Source organism: Canis lupus, chromosome 31 (genome assembly GCF_003254725.2).
Source record: "Canis lupus dingo isolate Sandy chromosome 31, ASM325472v2, whole genome shotgun sequence".
NCBI classification, from domain to species: domain Eukaryota; kingdom Metazoa; phylum Chordata; class Mammalia; order Carnivora; family Canidae; genus Canis; species Canis lupus.
In genome coordinates, this window is record NC_064273.1 from 28,208,188 (window position 1) to 28,232,335 (window position 24,148).

Here is a 24,148-nt window from a genome sequence, read left to right on the forward strand (position 1 = left end):
ACAAGGGGTGGGGAATATATCTTATTTCAGCTACTATTATTTTGTGTTTTCCATTTTGTTCAGGGGAAGCTAATACTGATAAAAATCCTCTGCCCAAAGGGGGAACAAAGTTCTTCTTGTTTTATGTGGTCAGGGGTGGGTCAGGCCCAGGGAAACATTTTTCCTAAGTAGAAAATGCCGACAAGAGTTACGTGCCAACAAGGGTTGGGGTTGTTTCAATTACATATTGTGATAGAATAAACTACCTCCACACAGGGCAGCTTGAAACTACCATTTCATTATTTCTCAAAATTCTGAAGGTTAGTAATTTGTTCTCCAGCACCCAGGAGCACTGGCAGTGGACGCACATTGACAGCACCATCCAGCCACGAATGGAAAATTCTCCCTGGTACAAAAGTGAACAATAGCAGTTTGCAGCATGAAAGCAATTGCTCAAGCCTGATAACAGGCCTAGGGGGAAGTCTGAAATGAGAAATGGGAGGCTGTTTTGTGTGCTCTCAGTGGGGCCTCACACATGCCCAACAGAGGAAAGTGAAGGCTTTGACTCCCCTCACAGCAGCCTGGAATCCAATCCCACAGGATTTGCATCCAGTGATACAGGGAAGCTGGCTGCAGGCAAGGTCTGTCCGTCTGAAGCTGTGCCGTAATCTAGGAAAGACAGATGGCCGTCAATGGGAGCTTCCTCTCTCCCAAATGGGAAAACAAGAAGCAGAGAATGGGAACAGGGGCCGGTTACCATATCCACCATGGACGCTTAGTTTCTCCAAATTTGAGAAGGTATCTGTAAAAAGATGCGTGGCAGAGATGTTTGTTTTTGCAGCAAAACAGTGTGAAGGTGATGAAGGAACAAGAGGGCTGGGATTCATTCATCCGTCCATCCATCCATCCATCCATCCATCCATCTATCCATCCATCCATCCAGTCTAAAAGTATTTACTTGGAACATTGTATGTCCCAGGCACAGTTCTAGGCTCTGAGAACAAAATTTTTGTGATATAATTTTATATAGGGAAGAAAACAAAGCTCACAGGTAAAGGGGTGTGGTCATTATAAGGTTAGAGGTCAGGAGAGGCAGCTGGGCTAAGAGGACCTGCAGAAGTGTGAATCGCCTGCCGCTCAGTGGGTGCGCCAGGGAGAGGAAACTGCGAGAGCAATGGTGTGAGGCAGGGATGAGGCTGGGTGTTGCTGAAAGGTCCCCGGGGGCCTGTGTGGTCAGCACAGTAGCTGAGGGGCAGCAGCACAGGGCATGGAGGGAGGCAGGAGGGGAGTCTGAGGGGCCCACAGAGCCACAGGTACTCACACGGCCTCTCTCTCCACATGGCTCTCTAACAAAGATGTTGGGTTTCAAAAATGGCAGCCAGGTTCCAAGCACAAAAGCTCAGAGGCAGGATTGGGTGGAGCCTTTGGGTCCCTGGATTCAGCTGAGTATGTCAGAAAAAGCTTTGAGTGAGGATGGACCTGACCCCACTGACCTACTCTTTATTAAGAACTGGGGTAGTTGGGACGCCTGGGTGGCTCAGCGGTTGAGCATCTGCCTTTGGCTCAGGACATGATCCTGGAGCCCCGGGATCGAGTCCCACGTTGGCCTCCTGCATGGAGCCTGCTTCTCCTCCCTCTGCCTATGTCTCTGCCTCTCTCTCTCCTCTGAGTCTCTCATGAATAAATAAATAAAATCTTAAAAAAAAAAAAAAAGAACTGGGGTAGTCTCCAGATGTTCACTGGAGGAAGCTTGGGTGTTGGTCATTTATCCACAAGAAAGTAAAGACTGAAGACTCAGACGGGGGGCATCCAGGTGGCTCAGTCAGTGAAGTGTCTGCCTTCAGCTCAGGTCATGATCTCAGGATCCCGAGATCAAGCCCTACATCGGGCTCCCTGCTCAGTGTGGGGTCTGCTTCTCCCTCTTCCTCTGCTTCTTCCCACCCCTCTCATGCTTGCACGCTCTCTCCCTCACTCTCTCAAATAAATGAATAAAATTTAAAACAATAAAAAATAAAAATAAAAAATAAAGGCTCAGATGGAGCCACTCCTAACATGGGGGCAGCCAAGAGGAAGAGGAGAAAAAAGCCCCCATGGCCTTCTTGGCCCCATTCCTTTCTCTCCCCTCCCCCGGCTACAGGCCTCAAGCACATGCATGGGATGGGGCGAGCTCTGGGAGGACACATCCCCTTGGCCCCAGGCACTCCTCTCCCCATGGCGAGGGACACAGCCAGAGCAGGACTGGAGTGGGGCCCCTCAAGCCTGGGCTCAGAGCAAGCTGCCTGAGTCTGAGCATTCAGAGGCAATTCAGGTTCAGACCATGACCGCAGGGAACCAGAAGCATCAAGATTTGATCATCAGGCCACAATATGGATGATGAATTAATCCCCCAAAAGATAGCACCTTGTCCTCAGCACAGAGCCTCCCACAGATGTCCAGCCATGGTGTAGCCTCGGCGTGGGGGGATGTTTCCAACATCCACACGGCATCGCAGCAGAAGGAACAGGGGAGTGACGCCAGGGGGACAAACACGGAATCCCACCCAGGGCTCCTGGTCAGGGCCAAGAATCTGTTTGCAGACAGTCCTCTTGCACTGATTTTAGAAGAGGCTGTGTTTTGAGGCCACATAGCTTGAGACCCAAACCGGGACCCCTCATGCCTTCGCTGCCTCCACCTGTCCAAGTTCCAGTGACAGACAAGAGACAAGTGAGAATAGCCAAGGTGACAGCGGGAAGGTAGATAGACATCAAAAAAAAAAAAAAAAAAAAAACGGACGGGGACACACTTTGGGCTATCTCACCCGGCTCACGATGCCTCTCTTTCTTGGCACTACAGTCGGCATCTATTATTGGGGTAGTAGGACAAAGAGAATTTCATTCACCAAAATCCAGAGAAAGTGCTGCCTTTGACCTGGTGACACACGGTGATGGGTTGCCAGGGTACACGCAGAGGAGAAAATCTTCTGAAGAGGGTGAGTCCTGCTAGCCAGAGGGCAGAGGGACGGCTTTGGGACGCAAGTTTAGGACCTGGGCTGGAACCAGGTGCAGTAATGGGCAGAGAAGCTGGAGAGATTGGAAAGGAAAGGGTAGGAGGAGAGCAAAGAATTAAAGTTGCTAGCAGATGTCGGCGAAGAGAAGTGGCTGATGGGGTCTGGACTGTTTGCTGCTGGTGCGCATGGGGCAACCCTTTGGAGCTCCGTGAGCATATCCTAAAGCCACACTACTGCGGCAGCCCAGGAATACTATAAAGGCGGAAAGGCAGCAGAGTGGAAGGGTGCCCCGGGGGGCGTCCCAGGGGGACGCTGCAGCAGCAGTGAGCAGGCCCCTCTGCCTCGAATTTGTTACACCAGCTCCGAGCAAGCGTGCAACGGAGGCGTGGAGAAGCAGCCCGGCTAGCTGGAGCCACGGCCAGCGCGGGGAGCTAACGGCATCTGAGAGGTGAAGGGTGAGAGGCGCTGCCTCGATTGTCCCCTTTGATAAAAAGCCCTCAGCCCTGCCTTATTGCCGAGTATGCAAAAATCCAGAAATGCAGGCAAGTCCCTGTTCTATCAAAGCCATTGAAACCTTGCCCCAAATGCCCGACAGCACTTTCAGCGGCCCCACTGTTAAAGTTGGGGAGAATCAAGTCAGTGGAGAGGGTGTCATCGCTCTTCTCGAGCCCTATTAACAATATAATACTTCCGATCTCCCCATTTGGACACAAGCAGCTGCCATGTGCCGGGAAAATAAAGGTCATAATAGGGGACAAAGGAGCATGAAATTGGCCCTGACCTTAGTCTCCAGGCAATGTGGGAAGCAGTGCCAGTTTCCACAGCTGTACCCCTTTCTCTCCTGTGGGGGTGTGTGTGGAGGGAGCTGATGGAGGCCACACACACACACCCGGAAATTCTAGAATATTCTCGAATATTCCGGCATTCCAGCAACCATTTGGTAAGAGTAGGTCTCATCACAGCAAGAGAACTCTGCTGACCAAGACACCATCACTCCACAGCTTCCGGGGAGGGCTTTCCCTGGTGGAAGAGACATGTTCACATCCATGAGCATGGAGGCAAGAGAAAGAAAGGACAATTTTTCCCTGATTGTCTTAGTCTGGGCTCAGCTTCCATGACACTGAGCTGGCCCTGACTCTCTCTGGGCCTTCGTGGCCCAAACCGCAACATGGGCCCTTGCTCTCTCGACTTCATGGGGCTACGGTAAGGCTAAAATGAGTTAACAGATGTGGTTTGTAAAGAAATAAGTGCAAGGGTATTCCTGGGACGCTAACATACCCTTCCCAGCTGGTTAGAACTGGCCAGGGGACGCCTGGGTGGCTCAGCGGTTGAGCATCTGCGTTCGGCTCAGGGCGTGATCCTGGAGTCCTGGGGTCAAGTCCCGCATTGGGCTCCCTCCGGGGAGCCTGCTTCTCCCCCTGCCTATGTCTCTGCTTCTCTCTGTGTGTCTCATGAATAAATAAATACAATCTTAAAAAAGAAAAAGAAAAAGAAAAAAAAGAACTGCCACCGCCGCACAGCACCTGCCTGCAAACCCGGGCCTTGGCAACATCGGCCACAGAGCTTGTCCTGCCACCTCCACAAGACCGTGTTGGGCAATCTCAGGTTGTAACATTTCTGAAAACATGTTTTCACTGATTGACAGACCAGAGGAAGGCAGGGCACCATATCTCAACTCTTCTAGGAACTGCTTCGAAAAACAAGATTGCAGAAGGAGGGTGTGTGCCATGGTGTGGCAGGGGCTGGGGGGCTTTCGCTTGTCATACCCCCCATTCCCCCAACCTTCCTGGTTTATCTCTCCATCCTGGTTCCATTCACCATTCCAGCCATCAGGGCACATTCCTTGTCCCCTTCTGCTTCCCAGACCCTCCTCCAAGAGGCTTCCGCTGTAAGCAACCTCTCCATCTTCTCAGAAGCTAAAGCAAAGCCTTGGAGTCCTAAAAACCGTGGCCCTAAGACCAGCTGCGGCAGCATCAACTGGGCGCTAGATCACAATAAAGCTCCACCCAGGGTCCCAAAGAAGCACCCCGGGTGCTACCCAGGCTCACTGACCCGGGCTCTCCACTTTAACAAGACCCTGGGTGCTTCCCAGGCTCTGATTACCTGGCCCCAAGAGGCAGGCCTCCCCATATTTTGTCACCTGATACTGCCAGGCAGGTGTTCACACATGAACTTCATATCCTCAGGTGGATTACAAATCACTAGAAGGCACGGTGCCCACACTTTTGAGAGGACCAGACACAGGGCTCTGCACGCAGACATCCAGTGAACTTGGCCAGTCTGTCTAGATGTGGCCTGTGTCCTCATTCGTTCACATGTTTGCTGGGGGCCCACCCCCATTCAAGGCCCCAGGATACAGAGGAGACCACTGCTCCTGCAGAGCCTCCCCTCAAGCGTGGAAGAAATAAATAAGCAGGTAAGACATGCATGTAAGTAGGTAAGTAATTGATGAGGCCATTTGAGTTGCTGGCAAGTGCCATGAAGAAAATAAAGCTGGCAGGAGTGACAGTGGCCAGTGGGGAGGTGGCCCCATTAGGATGGATGGTCTGAGAAGGTCTCCTTAGGAGTTCACATATCTACACCAAGAGCCCAGTGACAGGAAGGCATGGGCTGAGGCTTCTAGATGGAGGGAAGTGGGGAGGGCTAGGGTCCCACAGAGGGGAGGGCCTGACTCATGTTTCCCCATGGGTCCTGTCTACCCTGCCCGATCCCAGGTGACCACAGCCTCCCCCCACCACGTCTCATCTGTCCACCACCAGCTTCTCGGAGAAGGACAAATCCCAGGCCTGTGTCCACCCGTTTGTGCCTGTGTGCCTGGCCAATGTGCAGGCCTTCCTCACTGTCGGGTAGCCACAGGCATGCCCATTTGCCCATCCCTTTCTCCAGAGCCAACTTTGCTCTCGCTTTAAACATGGTTGAGACCTCATCAAATATCCATGTGCCCAAGTGACAGGGATAAGGAAACAGGGCTTCTTTTAATAACTCTCTTCTGGAATAGTCAGTCTCCTCTTCCTGGTTGGGACCAGGTGAAGCCATCCTGGCCCTCACTACACGCTGCTCAAAGTGTGGTCTTCCAACGGGCATCACCCCCATCTGGGAGCTTATTGGAAACACAGAATCTCAGGCTCTACCCAAACCTACCCAACCAGAATCTGTAGTTTTAACAAGACCCCGAGGTAATCCGGTCCAGAGCAGAGTTTCGCCTCCAAACTCCAGTGATCTCTGGAAACTACCAAACAAGCCACGTAGAACAGCTCACATTACGTGAGGCAGGCAACCATCTAACTCACGGTCTAAAGCACGCCTGTGAACAGAAGCATAATTGTGAGCTTCACAGGGCACAGGGAGGTTAAGCAGCCTGCCCAGAGGCCTGGAAGTGGGAGGCTGAGTGTGAGCATCCATGGGTCTGACTATAGGGCCTGGCCTCTGACCACCCACCACGGCATACGAGGAGTCCTCTCGGAGATTGTGCGGTTAGCTCTGGTGCTGGAACAGAGTACTACACGCTGGGGTGTATGACATGTGCTGCCTCCCAGTTCTGGAGGCCAGAAGTCCAGCTGTCGGTAGGGTTGGATCCTTCCGAGGCTGTGAGGGAGAGGCTGTCCCATCCCTCACCCCATCTTCTGGTGATCTGCTGGCAGTCTCTAGCATTTCTTGGCTTCTAGAAGCATCGCCGGGATCTCTGCCTTCATCTTCACATGTCTCTGTGTCCAAATCTCTCCGCCTTTCCTAAGGACACCAGTCATATTGCATCAGGGCCCACCTGCATGACCTTGTTTTAACTCATTGTATCTGCAATGACCCTATTTCCACATGAAGTCACATTCGAGGTACAGGGATGAGGACTGAGATGTGACGTTAGGAGGACACAGTCAACCCATCACGGAGGTTGACAAAAAGACAGTACCAGCTGACTCTGTGCCTGTACTGGTTGGTGTCAGCTCACTCAGTCCTCATCATGACCCTGGAAGTTCTAGTCTCATCCTCGTTTTACAGATGGAAGAAACTGGGCCACTGCCAGGTAATGTGTCTTGTCCTAAGTCACGCAAGTCAGGCCCAGGTTGTATGGCCTCAAAATGTGTCCTACAGCCCTCTCAGATGGTTCATGTCACATGCCCCATGTGCAGTACTTTGTTATAGCACCAGAGTTAAAAGCACCATCTCTGGTGTGACTCCTCCATCTGATGTGGTGGGTGGTCTGGGAGGATACTGATATCACGTTTATATCATCTCTTTCTTTTAAAACAAAGATTTTATTTATTTATTCATGAGAGACAGAGACACAGGCAGAGGGAGACACAGGCGCCCCGAGGGGAGCCCGATGCGAGACTCGATCCCAGGACCCCGGGATCATGACCTGAGCTGAAGGCAGACGCTCAACCACTAAGCCACCCAGGCGCCCCTCAATTATATCACTTCGTTAGCAAATTGTTGCTGGGTTTTGGCTCGGTGTGTCCAGGACAGTGTCTCTGAAACCGAGCTATATGGTCTAGTAGAAGATCCATGGTGTTCGGCAAGCGCAAGGACCCTTGATGCAGAGAAAACATGCACTTAAAGCAAACAAAACAGGAATGCCACCTTAGTCTGAAGGAAAACCATAAACTAAGTGTCTCTGGTGGTGCCTAGCAGGCAGCAGGTGCCCAGGAAATGTTAGCCACTGTTGCTATTTCATTAAGCAGCTACTATGTGCCGGGCTCTGGGCAAGGCACCTGACTTATATTTCCTTCTAAGGCTTATAACCACCCTAGGAGATAAATACTATTATTCCCAGGGGCATCTGTGTGGCTCAGTCGGTTAAGCATCCGACGCTTGGTTTTGGCTCAGGCGGTGATCTCAGGGTCGTGAGATCGAGCCCGGCATCAGCATCGGCTCCATGCTCAGGAGTCTGCTTGAGATTCTCTCCCTCTGAACCCCTCCTGCGCTCACTCTCTCATGCACGTGTGCTCTCTCTCTCTCAAATAAAAATGGATAAATCTTTTTTAAAAATACGATTAGTCCCATTTTATTATAGACGAGGAAACAGAGGCCCCAGTGAGTAAAACTTAGCTCGAAGAGCAAAGGCAACAGGCCAGCTCTTATCCCCAGCCCAGGGCCCAGGACTCTTCTTTGTAAGACATAAAACAGGCCGAGACTCTGAGCAGAGAAGCCTCCGAATATTACAGCAGAGGAGATTTGCATGTACCACGTGGCCAGGCCTCCGCATCCAAGTTCATATTTCCAGGTCAGAGCGCCTTCTGGGGAGGAAGGCGGCGGCCTCCCAGCTCCGGTCTCCTTAAGTGCACCCTGGGAAGTCTTCACACTGCCTTTCTTTTCCCCCGGTGGTCTAATCTGGAGTCAGATCCAGCCGCTGGCTCCTACAGCCGGGGAAGGACTGCGAGCCAACAGGAAAACAACAGGTGAGCTTCTGAACAGTCCCCTTCTGTGCCCCAGGCAGGGTGTCTGCCCGGGCGACCGCAGGGCCGCAGTGACTTCCAGAACCTTCTGTCTCTGCAGGTGTTTTAGGAACTTGGCCTCAGCGCTTCAGTGACCCATATTTTATTACCTTTCAGGTTTCTATAATTCATCATTCACTCCTTTCTGAAACCCTAGAATGAAAGTATAGCAGCTCAGCGCCCCGGCCTCTCCCCCATTCTCTCCCCAAACACATCGGCCTATTTGTTCTCTTTATCCCTGCTCTTCCTGTTGCATTCTGCACATTCAATGGGGAAAGAGTGAAACCGGATGGCTGGACCCAGTGCGGGGAAATGACTTCAGAGCCACCTTTGTTTCCCCTCATTCCTTTGAGCACACTTGGCCCTGCGTCTCTATGAAAGGGCTTGTTTGAACCATTTGGAACATCTAGCGAGCGAGGGATGGCTGTAGCCAGAATCGCTCGCATCTTTTCAGGCTGCCTGAGACTCTAGATTAAACTGCCAAATTTTTGCAACAAAACTAACCATGACATTGGACATTGTGTTATAAATTAGCCACAGCCTTCCAAGCAAATTGTCTCTTTTCATTGTATCAATGGAAGCCTTTGGAACATTTGGCTTCAGCTACTGACTTTAGGGAGACGCAGAGAATATTTTTGTTCTGCCCCAAACCAACCCCTTCAGGCATCGAGTCACATGTACTAATAACGTATGTATCTTTAATTCGCAGTTACCCTTATCACGCTGACCCGGAGGACCTCTGTGCGTGACATTCCATGTCCCTGCCTCAAATTCTGCAAACGTGCTTTTAGGTGTTGATGGGACAGGCTCTCCGGTTGTTCTTAAAAAAAGATGTTACTTCTCTCCTTTACACCGCTTTCCACAAGGATGACTTGAAATTTCTTTTAAAGAAGAGTTCTTTCAGGATATGCGGGGAGAGGTATTAAAATGTGTTCTTCTAGAGCTCCAGGGACATGTAGAATTTCAGCATTTGGTCCTCACGGAAGCAGTGAGAATGTATTTCTGTTAGATCACCCTGAGTTTGAAAAAAAAAAAAAACAAAAACCCAAACACCCAGTCTGTTTGAGCTCTGTCGCCAATAGCCTAATCAACCTTTTATTAGTAAAAAGGAATCTGAAAAATACTCAGATGCCCTCTGATTTTTGTTTCCTTTTTTTTTCTTTCTACATTTCTCCACGCACACAAAAAGAGTCAGAAGACAAATGTGGACTTGGAAATACTCTTAAGTAGTCAAGTTTATTAAAATCAGATCCAAATGACATTTATTAAAAAATACAATAGGGACGCCTGGGTGGCTCAGCCGTTGAGTGTCTGCCTTCGGCTCAGGTTGGGACCCTGAGGTCCGGGATCGAGTCCCGCCTCCAGCTCCTTGCAGGGAGCCTGCTTCTCCCTCTGCCAGCGTCCCTGACTCTCTCTCTGTGTCTCTCATGAATAAATAAATAAAATCTTTAAAAAAATAAGAAATAAAAATAAAATAAACCTCCCTATAATAATTATGAAACACACCCACTATTTTGATCATCGGTAGCGTTTGAACCAGAAGGGAGTACACTGCATCACTGCCCGTGCGCTTCCACACCAGACGTAAAGGACAACTGTGACAATGACATAGCTTTGAAATAACATCGTAAGTCCCTGTGAACATCCTGGCAGCTCTTAACAACTCAATTACCTTGAGCTGTTCCCTTCTGAAAGTGAACAAAAATCATATTCTTTCCAATTTGCCCAGCAGGAATTTTTTCTTAACCTGAACCATGTCTAAGTGTGACTTAGATTGTGCCAAGGTGGTCCCCAGGGGAGAGGGACAGCAATGTCTCTAAGGAGCTCTGCTCCATCCAAGAACACTTACCAAAGGGCGACCCGCCTTCTCCTGCCCGTGCTCTCTATCTCCCTGCTACTCACTACTGCTCGCCTGCACCCAGAAAGATGCTGAGCACCCCTCTCCCTGCGACGCCTTCCCTGTGTTCTGTGTTCCAGGCAGGGTTGTCCTGGGATGGAACCTCATTAAAGGGCAAACCTTAGGTGCGGCTGTCACTTCTCAGAGTGAATTATAAGTTTCAACACCTCACACATCCCTTAAACTTTCCAAAGAATTTTGCCCATCTTAGAAGAAAGTAGCACTTTAAAAAGCAACCTCTATTATTTGATTATCGGTCAGGCTCTGGCCAGTTTGAACAGCACGTTTTGACAAAGACAACTTTTTCCCCATTTAGCTGACCTTCCTCAAGAGGCAGTCTCTCAAGTGCCAACAGAGGGCTCTGAGTGGTGGGCAGGCTTCACAGAGGCATGGTCTGTCTGTGATTATGGGGAGGTGGATGGGGCTACATCCCAAGCACACATTTCCCCTCACACACTGGCTGGGGCTTTGGGTCCCCACTGTCTGCCATTTCAAAGATTTGAGCTTCTTGACCCAAAGCAAGGGTGGCCAGCAGGGTTGGAGGAACGGGTGGGAGAAGCTCTAGGTTTCTATACAGGGGAAAGGAAGCCTGACACATCTCCTGGGGGTGAAAGGAGTCACTAGCACACTCACACAAGACCCTTTAGGCAAAGACAAGAGTGGTTGTTATGGGGGACACAAGTAGCTCTCCAAGTATGTCCTGAATGTGGGAGGCCACAGCAGCTGCCTCCCCTTGAGACAGCCCACGGGGCCCCTGCCAGGAGCTATAATGACTCGCTGGCCCTTGCCAGCTGTCACACTTTGCATGCCACTGGAGCTCCGGTCCAGCAGAAGGGGCCATCCAAGTCACCAGTTTCAACAAGCGCCAAATCCTGTGCCCATGCTGGGCCCGTACGGCCACCCAGAACCCTCTTGGAGGGCTCCAAGGAGAACACTTCAATGCACACTGACCAGCATGTCCTCCTGACTGTGTCCAGGGCCAGGGGAATGGAGTTCTCCTTCCCAAGACAGAAATGTGGTGAGATCAAGAGCTAAAGGGAACCCTTAGGGACATCCCTGGTAAAGAGGGGCCCTTCAAGGGGGGAGAGCAGTGTGTGTCTTTCCATCTCATGGATTCCTGGGGCGCCTCCCCCGCCTCGTGGGTGGGAAACATATGGGGGTGCCCTTTGGCCACTCTATCCTAGGCATTAGCTTCTGTCTTTCTCACTCACTTCCTCTTCCTGCTGGCAGGGTAAGGCCCCAGGGCCCCTGCCTAGCATGGGGACACAAGAGGAATGCCCCAATATGGTACCCCAGCTGTAGGACAGAGGGGGCCTCAGGGTGAAGGTGGGCACTACCAGCGTGGGCTGGTGCAGGGTTTGCCGAGGTGGGACCCCGAGAGCCCTCTCTTCTGGACTTGGCTGGAACCCATCAACTCATTGCTACTGGCTTGGCCTCGGCTGGTCCCTCCATTCCTTCCCCCAGCCGCCAACCCTCCTCATCATGGCCTCCTCTTGGCTTGCTGGAAGCCTGGTCCAGCTGGAGGGACTTCTAGAAGCCAGCCACTGATGGTACAGCTCTGCCTCTCCTGTCTGACGGCACCCCGTCAACTCCAGAAACCCACTACTCTCCAGGAGCCTCAGTTACATCATCTACAGCAGGGATTTTTAAAAATACCCAGCTCACAGGGTTCTAGTAAAAACCAGATGTCTGTAAAAATATTTTGAAAAGAAGAACTGTTTTCAAATGAGCAGCGAGCCACTTACCTGCTTGGAACTTCTGAGGTCAATTTGCTTGGTCTCTTTCCTTCCTGTCCAGTACATTTCTGCTTGGAGACTTAGCTCCTGCCCACCTAGGCTTCATCTCTCTTCCTAAGCGACCTCTCCAACACTTTGTCAAGTCAAGGCCTCCTGGGGCCCAGAGGGATCCTACCTGGTTCCTCCCCTCTCTGTGCGACCGACAGGAAACTCCTGGATTACAGCAAATTGGGAGTTTGAACATCTCAAGGGGTGAGCCTGTGAGCTAGAGATTTCAGACCAATTCCTAGACATCCCCCGGACACACAGTAGGGGCAAAGCTCCATTCTGAACTTTGGAAGGATACAGGAGTGAATGGGTGGTCCCCGTCCTCAAAACAATCACGTCCAAATGCGGAGATGATCTCCACATAACACAATTGAGGCCACAGGGGCAAGCTCTCAGTGGTTTGTCAAACATGATGGGGGTGGGAGAGAGAGATGAGATTTCATCGAGGCTTCAAGAAGAAAGTAGTATTGAACAGAGGGACGGGCAGGATGTCACAGGTCAGAAGCAGAGATCAGAATGAGCCTATGGAGCCAATGTTGGTGGGAGAAAACGAGAACCAAGCAGCCTTGAAATCTGCAAGCCCAGGTTTCTAGAGCTGAGATCAGTTTCCATGGCGGACAAACGTCTCTCTTCTTATCCCAAGGAGGACCAAGATGGAAAAGCTCATTTTCTTTCTGTGACCCTTGACATCACGCTGTCCAACAGGACTTTCTGTGACAAAGGTTATGTTCTCTGTGCTGTCCAATAGATGGCTTCTAGCCACCTGGAACTCCTAAATGCTCAAACAATGCTAGTGCAACTTGGGAACTAAATTCCAACTTAATTTTATTTTAATTATTAGATTTTATTAGCCACAGGTGGACTAGTGGATGGTAGAAGTTTAGATGCCAGTGCCCTCTTCCGCATGCCCCTTTGCCATGCTATGATGACAGGCTGCAGTACTAGGCCCAGGCCCTGGGGTAGAAAACTTCTATAGCCTCCACATGATGTCATTTGGGGAAGAGGAAATACAGTCCCACCCTCAACAGATATGAGCCAGTGGGTGGATTTTTGTTTGTTTGCTTGTTTCTAATAAACGGCCAGTTTCTATGTGGTTTTTGCTTAAACCAGAGTAGAGTCACTGATAGAATGGATACATGTCCCTTTTGGGGAGGAAAGGTACCTAGGACCCCCAAAGCTCCTAAGTCCCTTAAAGACCTTTCAACCAGTGGGAGGGGAGACAGTGGCCAGGTGTAACCATTCTTTTTTTTTTTTTAAGATTTTATTTATTCATGAGAGACACAAAGAGAGAGAGGCAGAGACACAGGCAGAGGGAGAAGCAAGCTCTATGCAGCAGGGAGCCCGACGTCGGACTCGATCCCAGGACTCCAGAATCAAGCCCTGGGTCAAAGGCAGGCGCTAAACCCCTGAGCCACCCCAGGGATCTCCCTGGTGTAACCATTCTAATACGACTAGCCCTTGAGCCTAGAAATTCAGTCCTGAAAACCTGGCAAGAAATCACATATTTAAAACAAACACAAACACAAAAACAAACAAACAAACAAAGACAAAACCCGTTACACCCATTGCAGCACTGCCATATTCATTGCAGCATTATTCACAAAAGAAGTCAAAAGGTGGAATCAACCCAGGTGTCCGACTCTGGAGAAATGGGCAAACAAAATACGGTGAACACGCACCACGGGGTGCCACTCAGCCTGTGACAAGGGCCACAACATGGATGAACCTTGAGGCCACTGTACTAAGTCAGCCAGTCACTAAAAGACGAATCAATGCCCTATGATCCCACTGGAAGGAGGTGGGTAGAGCAGTCAAACGCATGGACAGAAGAAGGGCGGTGGCCCAGCGCTGCTCAGGGGCGGGCTGGGAATCACTGGTGCGCACGGGGTTCGCATCCTGCGCGGTGAGGGGATCTGTCATTGGCTGTACGAGCGAGCGCGGGCTGTCACTTAGCACTACCTGCGTGCATTAAGACGGTTAAGACGGCAGTGCCCGGTTCCTTGCACTGGGCTACAATTTACAATACGCACACGTGTACAAAAGGTAGAGGCGGAGAGGAGCAGGCAGCCGCAGCCGAGCCAGCAGGCCTCCAGGAACAACCCCGTCTCACCCCGAGAGGCGCCGTCGCCCCCCCTCCGGGCCGGGCCGGTCCTGTGACCCTCACAATAACCTTCTTGAGCGCTGCCAGCGGCACCTCCGCGCCGGCCCGAGGCGGGGCGGCCAATGAGCGCGCGCCTGGCCCCGGCCTCGCGCCCCCATTGGCTGCGCCCGGCGGCCCGCGGCCCCGCAGGTTCCCAAGCCGGGTTTAAAGGGGTCGGCGGCGCGCCGCTGCCGGCCATCGGCTCCCCGCGCGCAGGTCCGCGGGGAGGGGCGGCCGCCGAAGGGCCCACCCCGGGGCGTTCCTGAAGGGCGCCCTCGGCCGCCCCCGCCGCCCCCCAGATGTACTATGCGCTTTCCCAGGCGCGCGTGAACGCGGCCCCCGCGACCATGCTGCGGCCACAGCGGCCCGGAGACTTGCAGCTCGGGGCCTCCCTGTACGAGCTGGTGGGCTACCGGCAGCCGCCCTCCTCCGCCTCCGCCTCCGCCTCCGCCTCCTCCTCCTCCACCTCCTCCTCCTCCTCCACGGCGGCCCCCCTCCTCCCCAAGGCGGCGCGCGAGAAGCCGGAGGCGCCCGGCGAGCCCCCGGGCACGGGAGCGGGGCCCGGCGCGCACGCGGGCGGCGGCTCCCGGGCGGACCCCAAAGAGGAGCAGCAACAGCAGCTGCGGCGCAAGATCAACAGCCGCGAGCGGAAGCGCATGCAGGACCTGAACCTGGCCATGGACGCGCTGCGCGAGGTCATCCTGCCCTACTCGGCGGCGCACTGCCAGGGCGCGCCCGGCCGCAAGCTCTCCAAGATCGCCACGCTGCTGCTCGCCCGCAACTACATCCTGCTGCTGGGCAGCTCGCTGCAGGAGCTGCGCCGCGCGCTGGGCGAGGGCGCCGGGCCCGCCGCGCCGCGCCTGCTGCTGGCCGGCCTGCCCCTGCTGGCCGCCGCGCCCGGCTCCGTGCTGCTGGCGCCTGGCGCCGTGGGGCCCCCCGACGCGCTGCGCCCCGCCAAGTACCTGTCGCTGGCGCTCGACGAGCCGCCCTGCGGCCAGTTCGCGCTCCCCGGCGGCGGCGCGGGCGGCGGCGCGGGCGGCCCGGGCCTGTGCACCTGCGCGGTCTGCAAGTTCCCGCACCTGGTCCCCGCCGGCCTGGGCCTGGCCGCCGGTGCAGGCGCAGTTTTCCAAGTGAGGGGCCCCGCGCGGGCCCGGGGCGCGACCTAGGCCCGGCCTCCCGCCGCCCCGCTGCTCCGCGCCCTCCCCACCCCACTCCCGCGCCTTGCCTTCGCGGACGAGCACGGGGGCGGGGGCGGGGAGGGGGGGCCGGGATGCACTTCCAACCTTCTCGCCCAGAGGAAGGGACCGCGGGGCGCCCCCTTTCCCGCCCCCACCCCGGGGAGATCAGAGTGATGCGAGCGGATGTTCGACGGAGCGTCGAGGAGGCCGATGCGGGTTCTGAGTCGATTCCGGCTGCTTCGGGCGGCAAGTGCGCGCTGCCAACCCCGCTCTTGCCGGGCTGCGGTCTCTCCCGGGTCCCTGGAGTCGTGCGCTTCGCGGGGGTGGCGTGCACTGCAGGGCACCGCGCGGTGGCTTTGGCTTGCTTGCTCTGGGTGCGGCGGGAGGCCGGTCCCAGCGCCACGGCTCAAAGAGGCGACACCTGCCAAAGCAGGGGACCAAGCGGCTGCTCTCCTAGGGATGGGGAAGGGTGCTTTTCCTTCTCCCCAGCCGGGGAGGTCACAGGCACCCTTGTTCCCACCAGCCAAGCCCTGTCAAAGGAGGCTGCGCGACCTCAGGAAGCAGAGAAAGACCAATTAGTCGGTGCAGATGGTCCGAGGCTTAGCAGACGGACGGACCCTCCGCGGCGGCGGCGGCGGGACGGTGCGCATCGCGGTGCCGCGGGAGGAGGCGCGGGCGTGGATAACTCCAGGGTCCCCGGGTGGCCGGGCTGGGCTGTTGGGCCGCTCTTCCACCCTGGCTGCGAGAGTGCAATTTTTGAGAGTCGCGTAACCAGTAGATTATCTTTGTTTTGTGGCGGAGATTATTCGCTTTTAAATCCTGAGGTCTTAAGAAGACAGTTTAGGACTTGAGATTCACCGTTTTGTTTGCCCTTCCCCGGAGGTAGCGTAGCCAACCTTGGAGCTCGCTTAAAAACAGAAACCCACCCCCATCCCCCCCTTTGACGCAGCTGGTGTTCTTGGTTTACTAAGATAGGTAACAGCGGCACTTCGCAGTCGCCTCCAGTCTGGTCGGAAAAGCACGGTCGCTAATTAACTTTCTCATTAAAAGGCGCAGAGGAGGACCCGAGCCCCAAAACTCCCTCCGGCGGCTCGCGGGTCCCCGCTGCGGTGGCGCTTTCTGCGCTGTCCCTTTGCGCGAGGGGTCTTGGACCTGCGCTCTCCGCAGCTTGACGTTTGGAGAACTGCATAGATGACCGGTCTTGATTCGTTACAGACGTTAACAAATTACTTCACCCAAGATTATTTTATGATCTTTCAGCAGCTTGCTTTGAAGTCTCTGTTTAAGGTTTTTGGTTGTTGGTAGTAGCCGAATTTAACTGGCTTTTTATTTTATCTCTAACTTCGTTTCGTTGCTCGGTGAAGAATCAACAAAATAAAACATTTAAAGACCTAACGTTTTCCTCTGATTTGTTTGTTAATAAAAATACCCTGGTTGGGGCTCCTGGGTGGCTCAGCCCGTCAAGCCTCCGGCTCTTGATCTCTGCTGAGGTCTTGATCTCAGGGTCCTGAGTTCAAGCCTCAGGCCGGGGCTCCTGACTGAGCACGGAGCCTACATAAAATTAAAATTTTTAAAAATGTCCTGGTGCGCTGGTGGATTCAGATGCTCGGATGTTTGGTAGTTAAATACGACCAGGGTTCAAAGTTTTTAAACCTGGTTTCGTGATTTGTAAAATGATCTAATGAATTTGTAAAATGATCTGATCAACTGCACGTCAAGTTCAGGCACCAGGTAGAAATATAAGGACCGCAGGTGAGTGAGTGGATGGCAACTTCAGGAATTAGCTCTTAGCCAAGATGGATCTCTTGATTACTTTCTTCTCTAAAAAATGAGTTTAAAAATACATTGATCATAAAATTATTTGGTATGTCAACGTCCTTCTCGAAAATCTACTCTTTCCCTCTTAGTGGACAGAAGGTGAAATAGTGTCATACCGCCATGAGCTTTCTCCCGTTCTTTACATAAGGTTGGAGCCGTCTCCGAGGAACTTATGACCTTGGACATCATTCTGAGAGGCGAAGAAAGCTCCTCTGTGTGACTGGCAATATTATAAAGAATTTGAAATGTTTAACTCACATGCAATATGTAAATATTTTGTAGTTATTAATGAAATCCAACCACTGTTTAAGGGCAGGGGTTAAAGGAGGAGAAAGTGTCCCCTTTAGCCTGCAGAAAATGAAAGAAAACCTGAGATGACTTCATTCTATCCACATTGGTTTATCTGAGGTATGTATGCACTTAGGGATGGTGAGCATTCATGTTGGGAACATGTTGCGGGAGGTGGGGGGTGGGGGGTGGGGGACAGAATGCTAGAAGGAGGGAATTGCCTCCCCCACCACGCTGGTTAAGTGTCTATTTCCTCAAGGAGGAGGAGGGAGAGGGTGTGAGGGAAAGAAGCTCTATGCACCAACCCATCTCAGGAAGGAGCTTCTCATTCTTCCCAGACTCCACCATCAGAAAAGTCACAGGCTTTTGTAATAAGTAAATTTGAGTCGGGATTTCCTGTTTCTTTAATGCCCATTCTTGCTTCCCTTGCATCTTGACAAGGAACCCAAAGTAAAAATCAACAACTAATCAAAATCAAATCAGGTCCTCCCTGAAAAATAATTATTTCCAAGAGACTAGAAATAAATAGTGCTTCCCTCAGCCACAACTCCATCATCTGAGTGCCACCATCATCCCAAAAGACAAAAGGAACGTACAGGGCAGAGAAGGGGTGGGTGGTCTCCCTCCCTCCTGTCTCTACTTATAAATTGGAGCAGATACCCCTGGCTTACAGAAAAGGTAATAGTGTATGTGATTTTTTCTTTCACTCAACTAGAAAGTCATGCTTTCCAGAACTGCTAGAGATTATGAATGAATTTTTTTAAAGATTTTATTTATTTATGACAGAGAGAGAGAGAAGCAGGCTCCATGCAGGGAGCCCGATGTGGGGACTCGATCCCGGGTCACCAGAATCACACCCCGGGCTGAAGAGGGCGCTAAACCACTGGGCTACTGGGGCTGCCCAATTATGAATGAATTTAACAAGAATCTGTAGGGCTGTGTTGAGTCTCATCGAAATATTTAAGCTATCTGTTTGCATGTAGCCTCTGTTGGCCATTGGACTAAACAAGGCTAGCAGACTGGCTCCTTATAAGATAAAAAAAAATAGCATCAGTGGGTACTCAAGAGTCCTGTAGGATGCGACCACGAAAAGGTAATTCTATCTGGTGTCGATGACAAAAGTTAGACCTCCCGACACAGGCCTCTGGGCAGAGCCGTGCACGTGGCAGGTGCAGTGTTTAAGCCCAGACACGTACGTGGTAGAGCGTGGAGCTTTTCTTTCCAATCTGCAGTGCTATGTCACATGTACAGAGGAGCTAGCTGATGGGCCCACCTCATTTGATTTTAGCTAGAGCTAGCTTTTTGCAGAAAAAAATTTACCCTGGTCTTTGAAGGGATTGGGGAAGAAGAGAAGGAATAAGTCAGACCCCTTGAGAAAAGCACGTCAAGCCTCAGGAGCAAGATGAGAAGGAACATGTGACTCGCTGCCCAAAACAAACGATCCCTGCACCCAGCCACCCACTGATGCGCAATCCCGGTGATTAGAGCGAATGGAACCTAAGGGGTAAATACAGGAGCCCCTGAGAAAGTTGCTAGACGTACGGGAGGCCAGGTGAGCAATCAGTAAACAGCAGATTAAAGGCACCATGGGATTTGCCTAGCTCGTAGCGATGGTCTATTTACAGCTATTCTCCTCTAAGGGAAACTGATCACACCAGGTATGAAAATATAACCTTGTGAAATATGTAACTTCGAAGGTAAGTGTCCCCATCAAGGAAGAGGCCCGCTCCAAGCTTGGAAAGTATTTTGATTCCCAAAGGTCAGATTATTAACAATAGCGCTTGCATGCACCCCTCTGGTTCAGGGTCACTGGGCTAGTCTATGTGGACTAGTATGCAGGAGAGGCTGGACCCCGGTTAATGGCCAATCCTAGAGCCTCAGCCTGCTAGCCAGACCTCCTGGAGCCTGAGGAAGGCAGGCCACAAAGAAAACCAGCAAGAGCAAAGGCTCTTCTCTTGGCCAGGTGATCACTAGGACGTGCCCTTAAATCGATGCCTTTTCTCACCACCATAGAGGCTTAGAGCACCTCTATGGGGAAAGTGCATCTCCTCCAGAAGGCGTTGTCCTGCTCATGGCTACCCCTTCCATTTCTGCACACTCAATAAATATTCCATAAAAAGATGACCACCTCGACTTCATAAAGCAAAAGTTTGGGAAGCGTCATGCTTTTCTAAAACACACATTCACTTTTTTCACGCAGCTTTTAGTGGTAAGGAAAAAAAGGTTTTTTTCAAGCAAGTCCAGCTTATCCTACCACATTTAAGATGAGAACAGGAAATAGTAAGATATTCCCCAATCCACACACAGACTAGCCTCATTCTTTATGGAGATGCCGCAAATGACTTCTTCAAACACTTCAAACACTTCCCCAAACCATTCTGTCCTTTTTTTTTTTTTTTAAGATTTTATTCATTTATTCATGAGAGACACAGAGAGAGGCAGAGACACAGGCAGAGGGAGAAGCAGGCTCTCTGCAGGGACCCTGAATCAGGACTTTATCCTGAGACCCTGGGATCATGCCCTGAGCCAAAGGCAGATGCTTAACCCCTGAGCCACCCAGGTGCCCCTCCATTCTCTCCTTTTTTAGTAAACCTAGCATAAAAGCTGAAATGCCTGATCAGAAATTAAGCCAAATTCTTACTGCTCACAGGGATTAGCTGCTCCATCAGAGAACTTCCCCCTTCGCATCTGGCTAATAGAGACCGCCCAGAGGTCAGGCTGTGAGCCCAGGACTGTCAGGTCAATAGTCCCCGTCCTTAAACACTACAGGCTGCTTGATGCTCAGGGAGGGACATTACCTGGATTGAAAGCAAAGGGAGTTCGTTTCTCCTTCACTCAGCCTTTGTCCATGACCACAGAGGACAGAACACGGAGGTGGGCCACCACCCAGGACAAAGGTCACAGGTGCCAGATCCTATCTCTAAATCCCACAGAGTGCTCATGGGGCAAGAGAATTTAGGGATTACCTGTCTACCCTCATCCCTACTGAATAAGACACCAAAGTCCGGGACGTTTGGGAGACATGCGCAAGGCCACACAGGTAGTCAGAGGCAGCAAGGCCAGGGACCAGTACCTGTTTGGGGAGGCAAATCAGCTTCCTTGCTTTACCTTGGTGGAACTAGAATGTCCTGGAAATAGGAATCGTGGCGAGAGATGAACCCATTCTTCCTGCCTCCTGGAAAATCTCTGACCTTTGCCTTTTCCAGGCTTTCTAGAGCCCAGCCCTTGGGCTGCCCCTATGAGTGGCATCGAGAAAAGGCAGACTGAGGGCCAGTCCCCCCCACCAGGTGACCAGCTGCGGTTCAGCCACTTGAACTTTTTCCGGCAGCCTTGCCCCCTAGCCCCGAGGGAGGCCCAGGTTGGTGACAGGGAGCAGCAGACGTGAAGCAAACCCTTTGAGAGAACCTCTGATGGCTGCATGTTTTTCATCAGGGTTTCAGAAAGCAACCGGCAGAAGGTGAGGGAGCAGACACCTGCCGGGCAAGGGCGCTGGGCAGGAGAGGAAAGCAGTGTCGTCATAGGGCCTCTCCCTTCTGCGGTACCTTTCACCCTTTCCACCTTGATGCTCGATGTTCTGATGCTGATGGACTCTGATTTTCTCAACAATGTGAGCGTCTTTTTGCCAAGTGTTCTTCATGGCTGTGGGTGATTTTCCAAAAGCTTGCTCAGCAGGAGTAAGCCCTGGCTATCGCCAAGCCGGGGGACAGAGCACAGGCACCCCTGACAGTGGGCCCTACACGTGGAGCACCAGCCAGAGGTAGGTGACAGGGCCTGGGGAGAACGCTCATTGTAGGTGGGGAGTCAAGCAGGGCTATTGTGTTCCAGAAGCTTCTAAGTAATCCAGGTACCTCCTTAGAGCATGGTACAGTGGTACAACCAGGAGATAACAAGATCAACTTAGAGCACTCATCTGTGTGTGTGGGAGAGAGGGGGGCGGAGAGAGGGACAGAGAGAGACAGGGTGAGAAAGAGAGAAAGAAAGAGATGGAGAGAGAGACAGAGAGAGAGAGAGAGAGAGAGAAAAGGAGAAGTCAAGTCACCGGGGCCAGGCAGGTGGAATTTAGAACAGCTCGAAGTAGAGGTGATGGAGTACGACAACTAGAGGTGACAATAGCGGTGTTGACCAAAGGTAACACCAGGTGCCAAGCCGTGCTCTAAGCATTTCAGATGCATCACTTCATTTGGGGGCACTCTGATTCCACCATTTTATAGACAACAACACAGAAGCACCAAGAGGCAAAAACTAAGGAAGCTGAGGCTGGTTAAGGAAAGTGGTAGAAGCCAGGCGCTGAAAGAAAGCGAGCTTTGTCCGGAAGAGGGAAGACCCTACGTTTCCTTCCTCCTCCTCTGCAGACGAGGTTGTGGTACCCCCACCTGCCTCCTCTTCTTCCGGCCTCGGGTCTGGTTGATGCTCCTCAGAATGTGTCCTACTCAAGGTGACAGGTCCCCACGTGTCCCAGCACGCAGGGATTTCCAACGTTTCCAGCTCCTGTGGCAACTGCTCCGAGGCGGGACAGCGATGAGATATAGGGACGTGCTTGGGGCGGGAGGCAGATGTCACATCACCTGCACCCTTCGAGCAAGATAGTACGTGTCCCTGGTCCTTCTGTCACTGCGAGCATCCAGGCAAAAAATTAAAAAACCAAACCCCCAAAAAAGCTTTTCGGGATAGTGATCATCAAGTATCTTCCAGTTCGGATCTTAAAAAAATACAGTCAAGCAGATGAAGAATCAGGAAAGGAAACTTCTGAGGATCATTTGCTATCGTTTTATCTACCTCACTTGCCAGCCCGACGGAATATTCTGTTGTCATTCTGTTCATTTGCTTGCTTCTGGCAGTTCTGGTGATTATCATTTCCCCCCTGGAATGACAATCACCCCCCCCCCATGGCTTTTTGCTCTCTCAGAGATAGTCCTGGGCAGGAAGTAAAGCCAACAACTCTCACTGCACTCAATCCCAGTGGAGAAAAAAAACCATAAGTGCAGGACACCACAGCATCCCATTTAATAGACAACTTTTGATACCACTCATGACCAGGGACTCCATGGTTCTAGGGGCTGTGAGAGCCCCAGAGGACGCCCTTTGCTATTTCATATTCACACAGACCCACAGTAACTCAGATGGATAGTTGGCAGCTCTGATCACAGAACCATCCAGTTGGGGGGCATGGGGTGCTGGTGCTGTTGGGAATCAGCCCACGGTGGCCTCCACTCCTGGGGACCTGAGATTGTTGTGTTCCAATGCAATCGCACTCCCATCTCCTCTCCCATCCTCCTTCCTGCCCTCCTTTCCTCTCTGCCCAGTGAATGAAGCCTTAGAAGCCCACTGCCCTTCAGTTGTACATCACAAGCGGTCACTCCACTCACTGGCCTCCTGACCTTGGATGGTCATCTCTAAGATCTGGTCATCTTAGGACCCACCTCACACGGTGTATACGGGGCAGCATGTGGAAACTGTCAGCACTGCTCCTATTGCAATGGGGGTTGCTTTTCCTTCTCATATGTTTTTTTTTCCACTGCCTGGAAATGCATTATTTACATGATTATATAAACTGTTGATGGTTGTTCAGAAAGCAATGGCATGTTCTCAGTCTTCTCTTGCAAGGCCAGCATCGGATGGTGCTGTGTAGAAATCCATTTGGAAATAAGCAAAGCTGCCTTCTCATACCCCCTTCCCAAACTTCTGTCTCTAACTTGCACCCAACGGTGTCTTTTTTTTTTTTAAGATTTTATTTATTTATTTATTTGAGATAGAGAGTGAATGAGAGGGAGAGAGAGAGAGCATGAGTAGGGGGCAGAGACAGAAGGAGAGGGAGAAACAGGGTCCCCACTGAGTGGGGAGCCCGATGCAGGGCTCGATCCCAGGACCCTGAGATCAGGACCTGAGCCAGAGGCAGATGCTTAACCAACTGAGCCACCTAGGTGCCCCCAACTCTGTCTTTCATGTGGTTTCCCCTACAGAGTCCTACACTAACTCCATCCTTCCAAGCTGCCTCACAGAGCTCACCCAGACCCACCACGATAGTATGGAGCCTCCAAGGAGGCCAAAATACTTCTCTAAGGTCCAGTGGGAGGGAGGGCACCAGGATTTTCCTTCTCCTCTCCGACTGACTAGCAGACAATGAGTTCCTCAGAAGCCACAACATTTCATCTGTTTTGGACACAGAGGCCACAAGCTGACTGGATGACATTCTCTACCCCACCCCACCCCACCCCCACGCGGCATCAGCTCAGGACGGCTCCAAACAGTATCAACTGGTTTGTGGTCAGTGGCATAAACACCAGGCTGGGTGAATGAAATCACTGACTGAGTCATCCTCTGCACATGGAGGCTGGAGAGAACTCAGTTGGGCCTGGGAGGGGCTCCCGGCAAGGTGCTGGGCTTCTCCCTGCCAGTGAGACAGGGATGGGGCTCAGCCATCTGTCCCTCTTCTCTGGGCAAGACCACTTACTGGGTGGCTGGCTGCTGGGGGCCAGCAGGATGACCTGATCAGTTCTCAGGATGGGGCGTATGTTTGTAGGCATCTGAACTCGGGGGGCTGGTGCCTGGAGCAAATATCAGCCTGCTTCAGGAATGTCCCTCAACAGAAACACTTGTTAAAATGAGAAAGGAATGATGGATGGAAGGAAGGAAGGAAGGAAGGAAG

At 52.1% G+C, this 24,148-nt stretch overlaps 1 protein-coding gene and 2 long non-coding RNA genes across 5 annotated transcripts; 2 read left to right on the forward strand and 1 right to left on the reverse strand.

The window, feature by feature from the left end:
* Positions 1-247: 247 nt before the first annotated feature.
* On the reverse strand, positions 248-3,891 carry LOC112661820 (uncharacterized). Of its 3 annotated transcripts, none has more exons than XR_003138016.3 (4): positions 3,747-3,890; positions 2,777-3,038; positions 1,301-1,421; positions 248-648 (listed from the first exon to the last, which is right to left on the reverse strand). It is a non-coding gene; the product is annotated as an uncharacterized LOC112661820 (long non-coding RNA). The 3 variants fall into 3 exon arrangements; XR_003138017.3 differs by lacking the exon at positions 248-648 and adding an exon at positions 655-1,142 and having other exon boundaries at positions 3,747-3,891; XR_003138015.3 differs by lacking the exon at positions 1,301-1,421 and having other exon boundaries at positions 254-648; positions 3,747-3,886.
* Positions 3,774-9,339, forward strand: LOC112661819 (uncharacterized). Its single transcript, XR_003138014.3, has 4 exons — positions 3,774-4,168; positions 5,152-5,381; positions 8,187-8,361; positions 9,107-9,339. It is a non-coding gene; the product is annotated as an uncharacterized LOC112661819 (long non-coding RNA).
* A 5,068-nt stretch (positions 9,340-14,407) lies between these two features.
* Positions 14,408-16,791, forward strand: OLIG1 (oligodendrocyte transcription factor 1). Its single transcript, XM_049104671.1, is given in 2 exon segments — positions 14,408-15,327; positions 15,329-16,791. Coding segments are annotated over 2 exon segments (834 nt in total). The 5' UTR covers positions 14,408-14,517; the 3' UTR covers positions 15,353-16,791.
* Positions 16,792-24,148: the final 7,357 nt, after the last annotated feature.